Source organism: Oncorhynchus tshawytscha, linkage group LG08 (assembly GCF_018296145.1).
Source record: "Oncorhynchus tshawytscha isolate Ot180627B linkage group LG08, Otsh_v2.0, whole genome shotgun sequence".
Taxonomy (NCBI): domain Eukaryota; kingdom Metazoa; phylum Chordata; class Actinopteri; order Salmoniformes; family Salmonidae; genus Oncorhynchus; species Oncorhynchus tshawytscha.
Genome location: NC_056436.1, coordinates 2,875,778 through 2,896,314, shown reverse-complemented (window position 1 = coordinate 2,896,314; position 20,537 = coordinate 2,875,778). Strand labels below are relative to the sequence as shown.

General features: G+C 43.9%; 1 protein-coding gene across 1 annotated transcript in view; it reads left to right on the top strand.

Moving 5' to 3' along the window:
- The first annotated feature begins 3,491 nt into the window (after positions 1–3,491).
- The window catches only part of LOC112263958 (dynactin subunit 1), a 77,750-nt gene continuing 60,704 nt past the window's right edge, over positions 3,492–20,537 (top strand). Inside the window, 5 exon segments of the mRNA XM_042325064.1 lie at positions 3,492–3,768; positions 10,528–10,548; positions 11,008–11,193; positions 16,115–16,195; positions 20,302–20,427. Coding sequence (XP_042180998.1) covers positions 3,742–3,768; positions 10,528–10,548; positions 11,008–11,193; positions 16,115–16,195; positions 20,302–20,427 — 441 coding nt within the window. The 5' untranslated portion in view covers positions 3,492–3,741.

Genomic DNA, 20,537 nt, shown 5'->3' with positions numbered 1-20,537 from the left:
TTAGTGGGTAATATCTAGTTACTAGTACAGAGAGTGGGTAATAACTAGTTACTGGTACAGAGGGCCGGTAATAACTAGTTACTGGTACAGAGAGTGGGTAATAACTAGTTACTGGTACAGTTAGTGGGTAATATCTAGTTACTAGTACAGAGAGTGGGTAATAACTAGTTACTGGTACAGAGGGCCGGTAATAACTAGTTACTGTTACAGAGAGTGGGTAATAACTAGTTACTGGTACATAGGGTGGGTAATAACTAGTTACTGGTACAGAGAGTGGGTAATAACTAGTTACTAGTACAGAGAGTGGGTAATATCTAGTTACTGGTACAGAGGGTCGGTAATAACTAGTTACTGGTACAGAGAGTGGGTAATAACAAGTTACTGGTACAGAGGGTAGGTAATAACTAGTTACTGGTACATAGGGTAGGTAATAACTAGTTACTGGTACATAGGGTTGGTAATAACTAGTTACTGGTACAGAGAGTGGATAATAACTAGTTACTGGTACAGAGGGTAGGTAATAACTAGTTACTGGTACAGAGAGTGGGTGATAACTAGTTACTGGTACAGAGAGTGGGTAATAACTAGTTACTGGTATAGAGAGTGGGTAATATCTAGTTACTGGTACAGAGGGTAGGTAATAACTAGTTACTGGTACAGAGAGTGGGTGATAACTAGTTACTGGTACAGAGAGTGGGTAATAACTAGTTACTGGTATAGAGAGTGGGTAATATCTAGTTACTGGTACAGAGGGTTGGTGATAACTAGTTACTGGTACAGAGGGTCGGTAATAACTAGTTACTAGTACAGAGAGTGGGTAATAACTAGTTACTGGTACAGAGGGTAGGTAAGAAATAGTTACTGGTACAGAGGGTCGCTAATAACTAGTTACTGGTACAGAGAGTGGGTAATAACTAGTTACTGGTACAGAGGGTCGGTAATATCTAGTTACTGGTACAGTTAGTGGGTAATATCTAGTTACTGGTACAGTTAGTGGGTAATAACTAGTTACTGGTACAGAGGGTTGGTAATAACTAGTTACTGGTACAGAGGGTCGCTAATAACTAGTTACTGGTACAGAGAGTGGGTAATAACTAGTTACTGGTACAGAGAGTGGATAATAACTAGTTACTGGTACAGAGGGTCGGTAATAACTAGTTACTGGTACAGAGGGTTGGTAATAACTAGTTACTGTTACAGAGAGTGGGTAATAACTAGTTACTGGTACAGAGGGTTGGTAATATCTAGTTACTGGTACAGTTTGTGGGTAATCACACATAATCAGACTGAAGTATCCTAATGAGTTGAGCCACTTAGTTGAGCTGCTGGTACTGAACATTGAGGATGACGAACAGCACGGAGCTCTCACCCGGTACCTGGTACCGGCTGCCTTGCTAGCACACATGGCCACCCTCCTGAAGCATCTTATCAGTCGGCCCCACAAGAACAGCTATTCACTGGCCCTCCTGAAGCATCTTATCAGTCGGCCCAACAAGAACAGCTATTCACTGGCCTTCCTGAAGCATCTTATCAGTCGGCCCCACAAGAACAGCCATTCACTGGCCCTCCTGAAGCATCTTATCAGTCGGCCCAACAAGAACAGCTATTCACTGGCCCTCCTGAAGCATCTTATCAGTCGGCCCAACAAGAACAGCTATTCACTGGCCCTCCTGAAGCATCTTATCAGTCGGCCCCACAAGAACAGCTATTCACTGGCCCTCCTGAAGCATCTTATCAGTCGGCCCAACAAGAACAGCTATTCACTGGCCCTCCTGAAGCATCTTATCAGTCGGCCCCACAAGAACAGCTATTCACTGGCCCTCCTGAAGCATCTTATCAGTCGGCCCAACAAGAACAGCTATTCACTGGCCCTCCTGAAGCATCTTATCAGTCGGCCCCACAAGAACAGCCATTCACTGGCCCTCCTGAAGCATCTTATCAGTCGGCCCAACAAGAACAGCTATTCACTGGCCCTCCTGAAGCATCTTATCAGTCGGCGCAACAAGAACAGCTATTCACTGGCCCTCCTGAAGCATCTTATCAGTCGGCCCAACAAGAACAGCTATTCACTGGCCCTCCTGAAGCATCTTATCAGTCGGCCCCACAAGAACAGCCATTCACTGGCCCTCCTGAAGCATCTTATCAGTCGGCCCAACAAGAACAGCTATTCACTGGCCCTCCTGAAGCATCTTATCAGTCGGCCCAACAAGAACAGCTATTCACTGGCCCTCCTGAAGCATCTTATCAGTCGGCCCAACAAGAACAGCTATTCACTGGCCCTCCTGAAGCATCTTATCAGTCGGCCCAACAAGAACAGCTATTCACTGGCCCTCCTGAAGCATCTTATCAGTCGGCCCCACAAGAACAGCTATTCACTGGCCCTCCTGAAGCATCTTATCAGTCGGCCCAACAAGAACAGCTATTCACTGGCCCTCCTGAAGCATCTTATCAGTCGGCCCCACAAGAACAGCTATTCACTGGCCCTCCTGAAGCATCTTATCAGTCGGCCCAACAAGAACAGCTATTCACTGGCGCCGCTTCAGGCTGAGGAGTAAAGTTCACACATCCCAACATGTGCTACATGTTGCTAAGATACAGGAGCGACTGGCATCACCTTACCCCTCCTCCTCTACCCTCCCTTCAGTACAGAACCTTACCCTTCCTCTACCCTCCCTTCAATACATCACCTTACCCCTCCTCTACCCTCCCTTCAATACATCACCTTACCCCTCCTCTACCCTCCCTTCAATACATCACCTTACCCCTCCTCTACCCTCCCTTCTGTACAGCACCTTACCCCTCCTCTACCCTCCCTCTGCTCATTTTATTTGTCTTTATTTCTCTTTCTTCTCCCTCCCCTCTCCACAACTCTCCTACCTCCCCTCTCTCCCCCTCTCTCCACATCTCTCCTACCTCCCCGCTCTCCCCCTCTCTCCACATCGCTCCTCCCTCCCCTCTCCACATCTCTCCTACCTCCCCTCTCTCCCCCTCTCTCCACATCTCTCCTACCTCCCCTCTCTCCCCCTCTCTCCACATCTCTCCTACCTCCCCTCTCTCCCCCTCTCCCATCTCCTCCCTCCCCTCTCCACATCTCTCCTACCTCCCCTCCTCCCCCTCTCTCCACATCGCTCCTCCCTCCCCTCTACCTCCAGCTCTCTCCTCCCCCCTCTCTCCACCTCCCTTCTCCTGCTCTCCAGCTCTCTCCTCCCTCCCCTCTCTCCACCTCCCTTCTCCTGCTCTTCACCTCTCTCCTCCTTCCCCCTCTCACGAACTCACTCCTCCCACTTCTCTGTCCATCTGTCTGGGAGGGGGGCAGAGTAATGATGTAATGTACGAGCAGGGTAGTGGTTGGCAGATCACCATGAACACAAGAGAAGAGAGAAAGAGAGACACAGAGAGCAGGAGAGAGAGAGAAAGGGAGGGACAGAGTACAGGAGAGAGCCAGGGGAAGATCGAGAGTGAGTGAGAGAGGGAAAAGGAGGGACACAGAGCAGGAGAGCGATAGAGCAGGAGAGCGATAGAGCAGGAGAGCGATAGAGCAGGAGAGCGATAGAGCAGGAGAGCGATAGAGCGAGCCAGAGGTTTGCCTTTTTCATCACAGTAGGATGCCAGATCAGAGAGAGAATTAATCAGACAGAGAAGAGGGAAGGTCTGAGGAAGGAAACTATACAATCTGGCAACCCTGCAGAGCAGAGTCGAGCGTTGTGATTATACGACTGGCAACCCAACCCTGTATCACGGATGGAACAGAAAGGACTAAACAGAAAGGTTTATAGAGGGGCTGTCTGCGAGAAACAAAAAGGAGTCTGATCTGCGGCCATTTGCACAGGCTACAGCTTCCTTCCCTGTCTGAGCTGAACTGAGCTGCTACTGCCTGCTGTCTGTTGGCTGTCTGTCTGCCTACCTCACTGACTGGCCGTCTGACCGTCTGTTGGCTGTCTGTCTGTCTGTCTGTCTGTCTGTCTGTCTGTCTGTCTGTCTGTCTGTCTGTGTGCTCTCACAATGTGTAACTGAGTATCTCTCATCCTAGTGTGTGTGTGTGTGTGTGTGTGTGTGTGTGTGTGTGTGTGTGTGTGTGTGTGTGTGTGTGTGTGTGTGTGTGTGTGTGTGTGTGTGTGTGTGTGTGTGTGTGTGTGTGTCTTCTTCTCTTGCCAATATGATGAGACAGACTCCTGCCCCAGGAAGGTACAGAGCACCATCTGATGATGTTTATTATGGGATGTTGTTGTTGTCATCTTTTAGTTGGTAAATTTGTGTTAACGGAGCTGTGATCTAGATAGGTGCTTAATCCATTCCTCATTTCATTAGGGGGTTATGCAAACGTGTCTGTTTTATATTGTTGTTGTATAATTATCTGCCTATGTAGAATATAGCTCCTGGGTTATGTTAACAGCTCATTAGAATATGGTAACAGGGCATTAGAATGTGTTAACAGCTCATTAGAATACGTTAACAGCTCATTAGAATATGGTAACAGGGCATTAGAATGTGTTAACAGCTCATTAGAATATGTTAACAGCTCATTAGAATATGTTAACCGCGCATTAGAATATATTAACAGCTCATTCTGATATGTTAACAGCTCATTAGAATGTTAACAGTGCATTAGAATATGTTAACAGCTCATTAGAATGTTAACAGGGCATTAGAATGTGTTAACAGTTCATTAGAATATGGTAACAGCTCATTAGAATATGTTAACAGGTCATTAGAATATGTTAACAGCTCATTAGAATACGTTAACAGCTCATTAGAATGTTAACAGGGCATTAGAATGTGTTAACAGTGCATTAGAATATGTTAACAGCTCATTAGAATATGTTAACAGCTCATTAGAATATGTTAACAGCTCATTAGAATATGTTAACAGGGCATTAGAATATGTTACCAGCTCATTAGAATATGTTAACAGCTCATGAATTAGTTCAGGTGATTGGGTGTTTGGATCAATGCCAGTCTATTCAGGAAGTACACTGACATTTCAGTGCTTCAATGCTTTTCAATGAGAAACGTGTCATTACAATTTGGTTAACTTTCTGAATTGACTAGAGTTGAAATGGAATTGACCTCGATGCCTTGTTATCTTGCTGTAATGCCCCTATCTGGTGCAGTTCACACATCCATACAACCTAGCTGTTTTACATACCAGTCCATAATAAGACCTAGCTGTTTTACATACCAGTCCATAATACAACCTAGCTGTTTTACATACCAGTCCATAATAAGACCTAGCTGTTTTACATACCAGTCCATAATACAACCTAGCTGTTTTACATACCAGTCCATAATAAGACCTAGCTGTTTTACATACCAGTCCATAATACAACCTAGCTGTTTTACATACCAGTCCATAATACAACCTAGCTGTTTTACATACCAGTCCATAATAAGACCTAGCTGTTTTACATACCAGTCCATAATACAACCTAGCTGTTTTACATACCAGTCCATAATACAACCTAGCTGTTTTACATACCAGTCCATAATAAGACCTAGCTGTTTTACATACCAGTCCATAATAAGACCTAGCTGTTCTACATACCAGTCCATAATAAGACCTAGCTGTTCTACATACCAGTCCATAATAAGACCTAGCTGTTTTACATACCAGTCCATAATACGACCTAGCTGTTCTACATACCAGTCCATAATAAGACCTAGCTGTTCTACACGAGTTGTTTTACATACCAGTCCATAATAAGACCTAGCTGTTTTACATACCAGTCCATAATAAGACCTAGCTGTTTTACATACCAGTCCATAATAAGACCTAGCTGTTTTACATACCAGTCCATAATAAGACCTAGCTGTTTTACATACCAGTCCATAATAAGACCTAGCTGTTTTACATACCAGTCCATAATAAGACCTAGCTGTTTTACATACCAGTCCATAATAAGACCTAGCTGTTTTACATACCAGTCCATAATAAGACCTAGCTGTTTTACATACCAGTCCATAATAAGACCTAGCTGTTTTACATACCAGTCCATAATACGACCTAGCTGTTTTACATACCAGTCCATAATACGACCTAGCGGTTTTACATACCAGTCCATAATACGACCTAGCTGTTTTACATACCAGTCCATAATAAGACCTAGCTGTTTTACAAGAGTTGTTTTACATACCAGTCCATAATAAGACCTAGCTGTTTTACATACCAGTCCATAATAAGACCTAGCTGTTTTACATACCAGTCCATAATACGACCTAGCTGTTTTACATACCAGTCCATAATAAGACCTAGCTGTTTTACATACCAGTCCATAATAAGACCTAGCTGTTTTACATACCAGTCCATAATAAGACCTAGCTGTTTTACATACCAGTCCATAATAAGACCTAGCTGTTTTACATACCAGTCCATAATACTACCTAGCTGTTTTACATACCAGTCCATAATAAGACCTAGCTGTTTTACATACCAGTCCATAATAAGACCTAGCTGTTTTACATACCAGTCCATAATAAGACCTAGCTGTTTTACATACCAGTCCATAATACGACCTAGCTGTTTTACATACCAGTCCATAATACGACCTAGCTGTTTTACATACCAGTCCATAATAAGACCTAGCTGTTTTACATACCAGTCCATAATAAGACCTAGCTGTTTTACATACCAGTCCATAATAAGACCTAGCTGTTCTACATACCAGTCCATAATAAGACCTAGCTGTTTTACATACCAGTCCATAATAAGACCTAGCTGTTTTACATACCAGTCCATAATAAGACCTAGCTGTTTTACATACCAGTCCATAATACTACCTAGCTGTTTTACATACCAGTCCATAATAAGACCTAGCTGTTTTACATACCAGTCCATAATAAGACCTAGCTGTTTTACATACCAGTCCATAATAAGACCTAGCTGTTTTACATACCAGTCCATAATAAGACCTAGCTGTTTTACATACCAGTCCATAATAAGACCTAGCTGTTTTACATACCAGTCCATAATAAGACCTAGCTGTTTTACATACCAGTCCATAATAAGACCTAGCTGTTTTACATACCAGTCCATAATAAGACCTAGCTGTTTTACATACCAGTCCATAATACTACCTAGCTGTTTTACATACCAGTCCATAATAAGACCTAGCTGTTTTACATACCAGTCCATAATAAGACCTAGCTGTTTTACATACCAGTCCATAATAAGACCTAGCTGTTTTACATACCAGTCCATAATAAGACCTAGCTGTTTTACATACCAGTCCATAATAAGACCTAGCTGTTTTACATACCAGTCCATAATAAGACCTAGTTGTTTTACATACCAGTCCATAATAAGACCTAGTTGTTTTACATACCAGTCCATAATAAGACCTAGTTGTTTTACATACCAGTCCATAATAAGACCTAGCTGTTTTACAAGAGTTGTGTTGGAGAGAGAGTTATTTTTTTATCGTTATTTTGCGATCACTATAGTGTTTCTATTTAAATATAACCACATTGCCCCACCCTTTCATTTGAATCTCATGCCATTGTGTCCTTATGCATATAAAGAGGGAGGACGTTGCCTCGCTGTGACATCATATCCTCTAAGATACGGTATCACAGACAGGTCAAAAGCGTCGGGAAAAAAGAGAGAATGGGGTTCATTGGCCCCGTAGTCTATGACATGTAGTCATGTTAACCTGAAGGATGGATTCTATCTACCTCCTGACCCAGATGACGGCAGGACAACGCTCCTCAGCTGCCCATATTCTACTACACTCTTAGAAAAAAAGGGGCCATGTTGAACTTAAAAGGGGTCTACGCCTGTCGCTATAGGATAACTTGTTGAAGGAACACTTTTTGGTTCCAGGTAGAACTATTTTGGTTCCAGGTAGAACTCTTTTGGTTCCAGGTAGAACTCTTTTGGTTCCAGGTAGAACTCTTTTGGTTCCAGGTGGAACTCTTTTGGTTCCAGATAGAATCCTTTTGGGTTCCGTGAGGATCCCTTTCAACAGAGGCCCTGGAACCAAAAAGGGTTCTCCCTGGAACCAAAAAGGGTTCTCCCTGGAACCAAAAAGGGTTCTACCTGGAACCAAAAAGGGTTCTCCTATTGTGACATCCGAAGAACCCTTTTTGAACCCTTTTTTGTACCAGTGTAGTGATCTAACTACATCCCATCGGTGGGGTCAGAGGAGTTAGGGTTACGGTTCACTCCCTCTTGTCTGTATCAGACATGTTGTTTCCCACTACGGACACAATGCAGCCATTTATCAGAAAGACGCTGGTGGTACCAGTCATTTATCAGATAGTTCAACCTCGGTGAGACAAAGAGACAGAGACTATGTGTGGCCAGAGACCAACTGCCAGACACAGAGGCTTTCAGGAGGAATGTTAGCACAAGAGGCACTCTTCTCAATCGCCAAGAAAACATCAGTGTGGTGTCCTGTCATCCTGCTATAACCTGTTCATCCTGCTATAACCTGTCCATCATGCTATAACCTGTTCATCCTGCTATAACCTGTTCATCATGCTATAACCTGTTCATCCTGCTATAACCTGTTCATCATGCTATAACCTGTTCATCCTGCTATAACCTGTTCATCATGCTATAACCTGTTCATCCTGCTATAACCTGTTCATCATGCTATAACCTGTTCATCATGCTATAACCTGTTCATCCTGCTATAACCTGTTCATCATGCTATAACCTGTTCATCCTGCTATAACCTGTTCATCATGCTATAACCTGTTCATCATGCTATAACCTGTTCATCCTGCTATAACCTGTTCATCATGCTATAACCTGTTCATCCTGCTATAACCTGTTCATCCTGCTATAACCTGTTCATCATGCTATAACCTGTTCATCATGCTATAACCTGTTCATCCTGCTATAACCTGTTCATCATGCTATAACCTGTTCATCATGTTATAACCTGTTCATCATGCTATAACCTGTTCATCATGCTATAACCTGTTCATCATGTTATAACCTGTTCATCATGCTATGACCTGTTCATCCTGCTATAACCTATTCATCATGCTATAACCTGTTCATCCTGCTATAACCTGTTCATCATGCTATAACCTGTTCATCATGCTATAACCTGTTCATCCTGCTATAACCTGTTCATCATGCTATAACCTGTTCATCCTGCTATAACCTGTTCATCATGCTATAACCTGTTCATCATGCTATAACCTGTTCATCATGCTATGACCTGTTCATCATGTTATAACCTGTTCATCATGCTATGACCTGTTCATCATGCTATAACCTGTTCATCATGCTATGACCTGTTCATCATGTTATAACCTGTTCATCATGCTATGACCTTTTCATCATGCTATAACCTGTTCATCATGCTATAACCTGTTCATCATGCTATGACCTGTTCATCATGTTATAACCTGTTCATCATGCTATGACCTGTTCATCATGTTATAACCTGTTCATCATGCTATGACCTGTTCATCATGTTATAACCTGTTCATCATGCTATGACCTGTTCATCATGCTATGACCTGTTCATCATGCTATAACCTGTTCATCATGCTATGACCTGTTCATCATGTTATAACCTGTTCATCATGCTATGACCTGTTCATCATGCTATAACCTGTTCATCATGCTATAACCTATTCATCATGCTATAACCTGTTCATCATGTTATAACCTGTTCATCATCCTATAACCTGTTCATCATGCTATAACCTGTTCATCATGCTATGACCTGTTCATCATGTTATAACCTGTTCAATTGTCTTTGCGGTGGAGACATTTGTAGAACCACTCAGAAGGTGATGAATGGCAGTGTTATGCTTTAGACAACATGTGATGTGGTTGTCAGACTTCCTGTCCTCATCAGCTGATCTGACTGTACTGATGTTATACCTGGTTTCAGCATGCCACTAACACTTCTGTTGGTGCTTTTTCTCCTCTCTCTTCCTGTCTCTTCCTCTCCTCTCCTATCTCTTCCTGTCTTTAACTCTCCTAACCTCTCTTATATATTCCTCTCCTAACCTCTCCTCATCTTCCTCTCCTAACCTCTCCTCCTCTTCCTCTCCTAACCTCTCCTCCTCTTCCTCTCCTAACCTCTCCTCATCTTCCTCTCCTAACCTCTCCTCCTCTTCCTCTCCTAATCTCTCCTCTCTTCCTCTCTAATCTCTCTTATCTCTTCCTCACCTAACCTCTCCTATCTCTTCCTCTCCTAAACTCTCCTCCTCTTCCTCTCCCATCTCCTCCTGTCTCTTCCTCTCCTATCCTCTCCTCTCTTCCTCTCCTAACCTCTCCTCCTCTTCCTCTCTTCTAACCTCTCTCTCTCTTCCTCTCCTAACCTCTCCTCTCTCTTCTTCTCCTAACCTCTCCTCTCTCTTCCTCTCCTAATCTCTCCTCTCTCTTCCTCTCTTCTTCTCCTAACCTCTCCTCTCTCTTCGTCTCCTAATCTCTCTCTCTTCCTCTCCTCTCTCTTCTTCTCCTAACCTCTCTCTCTCTCTCCTCCTCTCTCTCTCTTCCTCTCCCTCTTTTCCTCCTCTTCCTGTCTTCTCCTCTCCTCTCTTGTCCTCTCCACTGCTCTTCAGACTACGGCCAGAAGGCCCAAGGTGAGCCCAATCTTCTACAGAGGCATTTTGTTCCTTATCTTCTTGAGTGAACTCAGTCTTTTTTTCACTTCTAAGTTTTTCAAACTTTTATCTTTATCTTTTATCTTTATTTTTTTTATTCTTTATATATATATATATATATATATTCTCACTCATAACTAATATTTTTATTACATAGGTCTGTATTAATCCATCTGTCTTCTGGTGAATGTCAGAAGCTTTGCCAGACATTACATTTTCTATACCAAATTTCACAGTGATGTGTTTGTCTGGTCCCTGGTGTCTAACCCCTTGCTGGGGTCATTATGGTCTAACCCTCATCTCTCTCCTCCTCTCTACTCCTCTCTCTCTCCCTTTCCTCCTCTCTCTCTCCCTTTCCTCCTCTTTCGTCCTCTCTCCCCCTCTCTCCTCCTCTCTCTCCCCCTCTCTCTCTCTCTCTCTTCCTCTCTCCCCCTCCAGCCCAGCCGTCCTGCGGGAACCGGAGCCTCCAAGGCGGGGCCCTCTGGGTCTGTGTCTGCCTCGGCTGGAGAGATGAGCAGCAGCGAGCCCTCCACCCCGGCACAGACCCCCCTGGGGGCCCCCATCATCCCCTCACCCGGGGGGCTCCTCTCCCCTTCAGCCCCCCCACCTCCACTCCCCAGCAAGGTACAGTGGATGACTAACTGTACTGTATGGCTCACTGTGATACTGGAGTGATGTAATACCCTCAGGTGTAATGACACAGTAAACACAAGCTGTTCTCCCTCATTTAGTCACCTGTTAACAGGTGTACTGTCTTGGGTTAGACGTGTACAATATATAGTAAGCCATTTTTTTCTCCATAATTTCATGGAGAACCCAGAATCTCTGGTGGCACAGCGATGCCTTAAACCACTGCGCCACCCAGGAGGCTATAGCAAATAGCCATAAAGATTCTGTATGTTTTTAAAGACTCATTTTACCTGGTGTCTAAGTGTGTAAATGTTAGCTTTACTCTGTAGTACAGATGTCGGATTTGAATAAATATTTAACATGTATAATGGCCACCAGGGGGCGGCTGGAAGCAGTGTTTTTTTTAGGCTACAGTATAACAACGCACTACTGTATCTAGTGGGCTGTGGTTTTGGGGAAAGGTTCTACAAACCGATCGTCCTCATACCATCAAGTATCAAATATTCTCACGGCTCGCAAAAGCATTGTGAACTGCCGTAGCGCTGTGGTCTGAGCAGCACGATCGGAGCGTCATGGAGATCGCGCCCAGTGGTGTGCAGTAGTTTTGACGCTTTTTGTGGACTTTTATTAAAGTTTATTAACGTTTATTTAAGGTTACCGCAATTTGGAATGAGATTTGAAGGCAGCATCACGTGATAACGCATTTACATTCTACGGAGCGCCAGACGTTTGTAGCAGCAGCGTTAGAAACTAAGCAATTCAGTGAACTACTATCGCAAAGAAATAAAAATATCTCTCACGAATAACAAGTAAACAAGTAACATAATGGATCTCCTCAGTACCTGTGAATGAATGAATGACGGCCTAGGAACAGGGGCAGAACGACAGATTTGTACCTTGTCAGCTCGGGGATTTGAACTTGCTAGTCCAACTACTTGCGGTTACTCTAACCACTAGGCTACCTGCCTCCTCTACACTCTAACCACTAGGCTACCTGCCTCCTCTACACTCTAACCACTAGGCTACCTGCCTCCCCTCACTCTAACCACTAGGCTAACCACCACTAGACTGCCTCCTCTACCTGACTCCCCCCTACACTCTAACCACTAGGCTACCTGCCTCCTCTACACTCTAACCACTGGCTACCTACCTCCCTACACTCTATCCACTAGGTTACCTGCAGTCCCTACACTCTAACCACTAGGCTACCTGCCTCCCTTGGGGAAACTCTAACCAAACCGGCTCTACCTCCTCTACCACTAGGCTACCTGCCTCCTCTACATTCTAACCACTAGGCTACCTGCCACCCCTACACTCTAACCACTAGGCTACCCTCCTCTGACAGCTCCTCCCACTACTACCTGCCTCCTCTACACCAACCACTAGGCTACCTGCCTCCTCTACATTCTAACCACTAACCACTCTAACCACTAGGCTACCTGCCTCCTCTACACTTTGTAACCACTAGGCTACCTGCCCCTCCCCTCTAACCACTCTACCTGCCTCCTCTACATTCTAACCACTAGGCTACCTGCCTCCTCTACACTCTAACCACTAGGCTACCTGCCTCCTCTACATTCTAACCACTGGCTACCTCCTCCCCACACTCTAACCACTAGGCTACCTGCCTCCTCTACATTCTAACCACTAGGCTACCTGCCTCCTCTACATTCTAACCACTAGGCTACCTGCCTCCTCTACACTCTAACCACTAGGCTACCTGCCTCCTCTACACTCTAACCACTAGGCTACCTGCCTCCTCTACACTCTAACCACTAGGCTACCTGCCTCCTCTACATTCTAACCACTAGGCTACCTACCTCCTCTACACTCTAACCACTAGGCTACCTACCTCCTCTACACTCTAACCACTAGGCTACCTACCTCCTCTACATTCTAACCACTAGGCTACCTGCCTCCTCTACATTCTAACCACTAGGCTACCTGCCTCCCACTCTACCACTCTAACCACTAGTATATTGAGTTGCACACACCTTTGCCCTCACTAAATTCATCAGGGTCATGGACTCTACAAGGTGTCTCAAGCGTTTCACAGGGATGTTGGCCCATGTTGACTCCAATTTTTCCCACAGTTGTGTCCAGTTGGCTGGATGTCCTTTGGGAGGTGGACCATTCTTAAACACACAGGAAACTGTTGAGTGTGAAAAACCCAGGCAGCGTTGCAGTTCTTGACACAAACCGGTGCTCCTGGCACCTACTACCATACCCCGTACAAAGGCACTTCAATATGTTGTCTTCCCCATTCACCCTCTGAATGACACACGAACACAACCCATGTCTCAATTATCTCAAGGCTTAAAAATCCTTCTTTAACCACCTGTCTCCTCCCCTTCATCTACACTGATTGAAGTGGATTTACATCAATAGGGATCATATCTTTCACCTGGTCAGTGTATGTCATAGAAAGAGCATGTTTTTAAAAGGTTTTGTACACTCAGTATATAGACTGTCATAATTAGTGTCTCATCCACGCTCTCTCAGGAGGAAGTCGCTATGGCAACTCAGGTGCAGTGCTGTGGTTTGATAGTTTGGTGTGTGTGTAGTGTGTGTGGTGATGTTACGGGTGTGTTTAGTGTGGTGGTGTGATGTGATGGTGTGTGTGGGGGGTGGGTGGGTGTGTCTGTGTGTGTGTGTGTGATGTGTTTAGTGTGTGTGGTGATGTTATGTGTGTGTTTAGTGTGGTGGTATGATGTGATGGTGGGTGTGTGTGTGGGTGGGTGGGTGTGTGTGATGTGTTTAGTGTGTGTGTGTGTGTGTGTGTGTGGCTTCATGTTAATCTGGAGTGTTGTTCCACACTAACAATTAACACTGTCAGTATTTTAGTGTCCCCGCTGCCTAACCCCCCAACAGCTGTATTAACTATTCTCTCTCTCTCTCTGTCTCTCTCTCTCTCGCTCTCTCTCTGTCTCTCTCTCTCTCTCTCTCTCTCTCTCTCTCTCTCTCTCTCCTCTCTCTCTCTGTCTCCTCTCCCTCTCTGTCTCTCTCTCTCTGTCTCTCTCTCTGTCTCTCTCTCTCTCTGTCTCTCTCTGTCTCTGTCTGTCTCTGTCTCTGTCTCTCTCAATTTCAATTCAATTCAATTCAAGGGCTTTATTGGCATGGGAAACATGTGTTAACATTGCCAAAGCAAGTGAGGTCTCTCAACATACAAAGTGAATATATAAAGTGAAAAACAACAAAAATTAACAGTAAACATTACACATACAGAAGTTTCAAAACAGTAAAGACATTACAAATGTCATATTATATATATATACAGTGTCTCCTCTAACAATGTACAAATGTCTCTGTCTGACTCAAGATAAAATAAATAAGCATAAATATGGGTTGTATTTACAATGGTGTTTGTTCTTCACTGGTTGCCCTCTTCTCTCTGGCAACAGGTCACAAATCTTGTTGCTGTGATGGCACACTGTGGAATTTCACCCAGTAGATATGGGAGTTTTTCAAAGCAAGTGGTAGATTTAAAAGTTTTGGCAACAGGTCACATCTTGTGGGTCTGTGTAATGTGGGAGTTTATCTCTCTAATATGGTCATTATTTGGGCAGGAGGTTAGGAAGTGCAGCTCAGTTCCCACCTCATTTTGTGGGCAGTGTGCACATAGCCTGTCTTCTCTTGAGAGCCAGGTCTGTCTACGGCGGCCTTTCTCAATAGCAAGGCTATGCTCACTGAGTCTGTACATAGTCAAAGCTTTCCTTAAGTTTGGGTCAGTCACAGTGGTCAGGTATTCTGCCACTGTGGGGTCTGTTTGTGTTTGTGAACAGAGCCCCAGGACCAGCTTGCTTAGGGGACTCTTCTCCAGGTTCATCTCTCTGTAGGTGATGGCTTTGTTATGGAAGGTTTGGGTATCGCTTCCTTTTAGGTGGTTGTAGAATTTAACGGCTCTTTTCTGGATTTTGATAATTAGTGGGTATCGGCCTAATTCTGCTCTGCATTATTTGGTGTTTTACGTTGTACATATAGGATATTTTTTGCAGAATTTTGCATGCAGAATCTCAATTTGGTGTTTGTCCCATTTAGTGAATTCTTGGTTGGTGAGTGGACCCCAGACCTCACAACCATAAAGGGCAATGGGCTCTATGATTGATTCAAGTATTTTTAGCCAGATCCTAATTGGTATGTTGAAATTTATGTTCCTTTTGATGGCATAGAATGCCCTTCTTGCCTTGTCTCTCAGATCGTTCACAGCTTTGTGGAAGTTACCTGTGGCGCTGATGTTTAGGCCAAGGTATGTATAGTTTTTGTGTGCCCTAGGGCAATGGTGTCTAGATGGAATTTGTATTTGTGGTCCTGGTGACTGGACCTTTTTTGGAACACCATTATTTTGGTCTTACTGAGATTTACTGTCAGGGCCCAGGTCTGATAGAATCTGTGCCGAAGATCTAGGTGCTGCTGTAGGCCCTCCTTGGTTGGAGACAGAAGAACCAGATCATCAGCAAACAGCAGACATTTAACTTCAGATTCTAGTAGGGTGAGGCCGGGTGCTGCGGACTGTTCTAGTGCCCTCACCAATTCATTAATGTATATGTTGAAGAGGTTGAGGCTTAAGCTGCATCTCTCCCTCCCCCTCTCTCCCCCTCTCCCTCCCTCCCTCTCCCCCCTCTCTCCCCTCTCCCTCCCCCTCTCTCCCCCTCTCCCTCCCTCCCTCTCCCCCTCTCTCCCCCTCTCCCTCCCCCCTCTCTCCCCCTCTCCCCCCCTCTCTCCCCCTCTCTCCCCCTCTCCCTCCCTCCCCCTCTCTCCCCCCTCTCTCCCCCTCTCCCCCTCTCTCCCCCTCTCCCTCCCCCTCTCTCCCCCTCCCCTCCCCCTCTCTCCCCCTCTCCCTCCCTCCCTCTCCCCCCTCTCTCCCCCTCTCCCCCTCTCCCCCCTCCCCCCCTCTCCCTCCCTCCCTCCCCACCAGGAGGAGGAGTCTCTGCGAGGTCAGGTGAAGGATCTGGAGGAAAAGTTAGAGACTCTGAGGATGAAGAGGACAGAGGACAAGGTACCGTTATTTCTATCATGTTTATTCCTATACCTAATTGTGATTATTATTATGTTTATTATGATTTAGATGATTTTTTTTCCAAAATAACTATGAATTAACAGACTTGTTTTCTAATAATTGTCAACATATAAATCACTTTAAGGTGTGGGATGTTCACTTTTTTCAAGGAACCATAGCAGGTCTGGGGGAATGAGGGATTTCAACTGGGTGGGGAGACTTGTTTTCTAATAATTGTCAACATATAACATCACTTTCTGGAGGTGACCAATGGGATGTTCACTGGATTTCAAGGAACCATAGCAGGTCTGGGTGGGGAGTGAATGGGGGGTTTCTGGATGGGAGTGACCATTGGGTGGGTTTCTGGGTGGGGAGTGACCAATGGGTGGGTTTCTGGTGGTGACCAACCAATGGGTGGGTTTCTGGGTGGGGAACAACCAATGGGTGGGTTTCTGGGTGGGGAACAACCAATGGGTGACCAATGGGTGGGTTTCTGGGTGGGAACGTGACCAATGGGTGGGTTTCTGGGTGGGAACCAATGGGTGGGTTTCTGGGTGGGGAACAACCAATGGGTGGGTTTCTGGGTGGGGAACAACCAATGGTGGGTTTCTGGGTGGGGAGGGTGACCAATGGGTGGGTTTCTGGGTGGGGAGTGACCAATGGGTGGGTTTCTGGGTGGGAGACCAATGGGTGGGTTTCTGGGTGGGAAGGAACAATAGGTGGGTTTCTGGGTGGGGAGTGACCAATGGGTGGGTTTCTGGGTGGGGAGTGACCAATGGGTGGGTTTCTGGGTGGGGAACAACCAATTGGTGGGTTTCTGGGTGGGGGACCAATGGGTGGGTTTCTGGGTGGGGAACGACCAATGGGTGGGTTTCTGGGTGGGGAGTGACCAATGGGTGGGTTTCTGGGTGGGAGAGACCAATGGGTGGGTTTCTGGGTGGGGAGTGACCAATGGGTGGGTTTCTGGGTGGGGAGTGACCAATGGGTAGGTTTCTGGGTGGGGAGTGACCAATGGGTGGGTTTCTGGGTGGGGAGTGACCAATGGGTGGGTTTCTGGGTGGGGAGTGACCAATGGGTGGGTTTCTGGGTGGGGAGTGACCAATGGGTGGGTTTCTGGGTGGGGAGTGACCAATGGGTGGGTTTCTGGGTGGGGAGTGACCAATGGGTGGGTTTCTGGGTGGGAACAACCAATGGGTGGGTTTCTGGATGGGGAACAACCAATGGGTGGGTTTCTGGGTGGGGACCACATGTGGACCAATGGGTGGGTTTCTGGGTGGGGAACCAATGGGTGGTTTCTGGGTGGGGAACAACCAATGGGTGGGTTTCTGGGTGGGAACAACCAATGGGTGGGTTTCTGGTTGGGGAAAACAATCAATGGGTGGGTTTCTGGGTGGGGAACAACCAATGGGTGGATTTCTGGGTGGGGAACAACCAATGGGTGGGTTTCTGGGTGGGGAACGACCAATGGGTGGGTTTCTGGGTGGGGAACGACCAATGGGTGGGTTTCTGGGTGGGGAACGACCAATGGGTGGGTTTCTGGGTGGGGAACAACCAATGGGTGGGTTTCTGGGTGGGGAAACCAATGGGTGGGCTTCTGGGTGGGGAACGACCAATGGGTGGGTTTCTGGGTGGGGAAAAACCAATCGGTGGGGGTGGGGAACGACCAATGGGTGGGTTTCTGGGTGGGGAACGACCAATGGGTAGGTTTCTGGGTGGGGAGTGACCAATGGGTGGGTTTCTGGGTGGGGAGTGACCAATCGGTGGGTTTCTGGGTGGGGAGTGACCAATCGGTGGGTTTCTGGGTGGGGAGTGACCAATCGGTGGGTTTCTGGGTGGGGAACAACCAATGGGTGGTTTTCCCTGTGGCTCCTGCTTTTTATTTTACGTCCATGGCGAATTAAGTAGTTTGACAAAAAAGTGTTCAAAAGTATGTAACAAGTCTTTAAAATATAGCTAGCTAATATATCGTTTTTATTTTCTAGAAACATAGCTAACATTCGCTATACTGCAGTGATGATGGTGGGAGTTAGCTAGCTAGCTTCGACCCAGAAATGTCAATTTAGCTATCTACTGTGCGTGTACTACTGTCATGCCATCAAAAAATCTACGTACACAGATAAGAATCACATTTATCAAATTAAATTTATTTATAAAGCCCTTCTTACATCAGCTGATATCCCAAAGTGCTGTTCAGAAACCCAGCCTAAATCCCCCAAACAGCAAGCAATTAACAGACAATTAACTTCAAGTAGATCGTTTTGATTTTACTTATCTCATCATCTCTTGCTCAATTGGGTAGCTAATTCCAGAGATTTGATTTGAAGGAACAATCAAGCCAATGGTTAAGCGGCTGTTGTTGTGCCAGAGAGAACTGATTGGTTAGGAGTAAAAGGTCCTGTCCCCAGAGCTGCTCAAATTAAATTTTTACTTGCAAATCTCTCTCCACAAACTTACAAAACTTTCTACAAGTTTACCAATCTCTTGGTAACGTGACAATAGTGACAGAACTTAAGAGCGCGTGCAGAATCAAAATCTACAAGTGTATTTTTCACAGCAGAATATTATATTATTATTATTATTATAATTATATATATTCATACTTGTAACAATTCTGAAAATACATTTTCCAAAACTTGTTGAATGTCTTCAGATGTCAAGTTACAAGTTTCCGACTGTTGTTAAATCTTTCACACGTCATGATACCAGCTTGTGAAATTAAGTGACACCTTAGCGAATTGTACTTGCGACCAGGAATCTCAATTGTGCGTACACAAAATTCAAAAAACAAACACAAAGTTCTTTCATCGTTATAATGCCATAGCTCTCCAGCATATACTCTCTGATTACAACATCATGGATGCCGGGCGAGCACATAATCCTACAACACAAAGAGTTCTACTCAAACAGGCATAAATCATTCTCATTAATTCATACTATTATCTACACCTCCATTTTCTTTCATCAAGTTAATAGAAATGAGACAAATTAGCTTGTCTGACCACCACTCTGACTACTGCCAACTACGCATTTACAGAATCTTCTAAAAGAACCACAAGATGGTGTTTCAATGTTTCATTCCTACAAAATACTACATTCTGTGATCAATCTGAAATTTAACTAAATTAATTCATAATAATTGAATCTGATCAACACTTTGAACTGGAACAGAAGTTGGAAAAATATGACCATCAACATATATATGTTAAGTTTGTCCACAGACTGTATTAAACATCAAGGTAGCCTTTTACAATGAAATTGGTCCCAACTCCCAACTGTTCACTGTGTCCTTTAAATCAGGTGGGGTTTATCTTTGCATTTATTTGATATATATATATATATATATTATTTTTTTGTTGCCTGGGGCCCGCCCTCTGAAAAAAAATGACGCAACTAAATTGGTCGGTCAAGAAAAATGATATATTTCCTCTACAGTGGCTGTCTATGTATCAATTGTTCTATACAAATAAAGTGTAGTATTATGATAATGTTGATTTAGATGATAACAATTATTGTTATTGTCATCATTTATAATAGTATTATTGTTATTATTGTTATTATTTATAATAATAATTTAGTGTTATTATTGTTATCATTTATAATAATATTAGTGTTATTATTGTTAATAATATTATTGTTATTATTGTCATCATTTATAATAGTATTATTGTTATTATTGTTATCATTTATAATAGTATTAGTGTTATTATTGTTATCATTTATAATAATATTAGTGTTATTATTGTTATCATTTATAATAATATTAGTGTTATCATTGTTATCATTTATAATAATATTAGTGTTATTATTGTTATCATTTATAATAATATTATTGTTATTATTGTTATCATTTATAATAATATTATTATTGTTATCATTTATAATAATATTAGTGTTATTTGTTATCATTTATAATAATATTAGTTATTATTGTTATCATTTATAATAGTATTATTGTTATTATTGTTATCATTTATAATAGTATTATTGTTATTATTGTTATCATTTATAATAATATTAGTGTTATTATTGTTATCATTTATAATAATATTAGTGTTATTATTGTTATCATTTATAATAATTTTAATGTTATTATTGTTATGATGAAGGTCAAGCTGAAGGAGCTGGAGAAACATAAGATCCAGCTGGAGCAGCTCCAGGAATGGAAGACCAAGATGCAGGAGCAGCAGAACGACCTGACAAAACAACTCAAAGAGGCCAAGAAGGTACAGAAAGCAGTTTACCTCACAGTACCTCTCATTAATCAGTTTACCTCACAGTACCTCTCATTCATCAGTTTACCTCACAGTACCTCTCATTCATCAGTTTACCTCACAGTACCTCT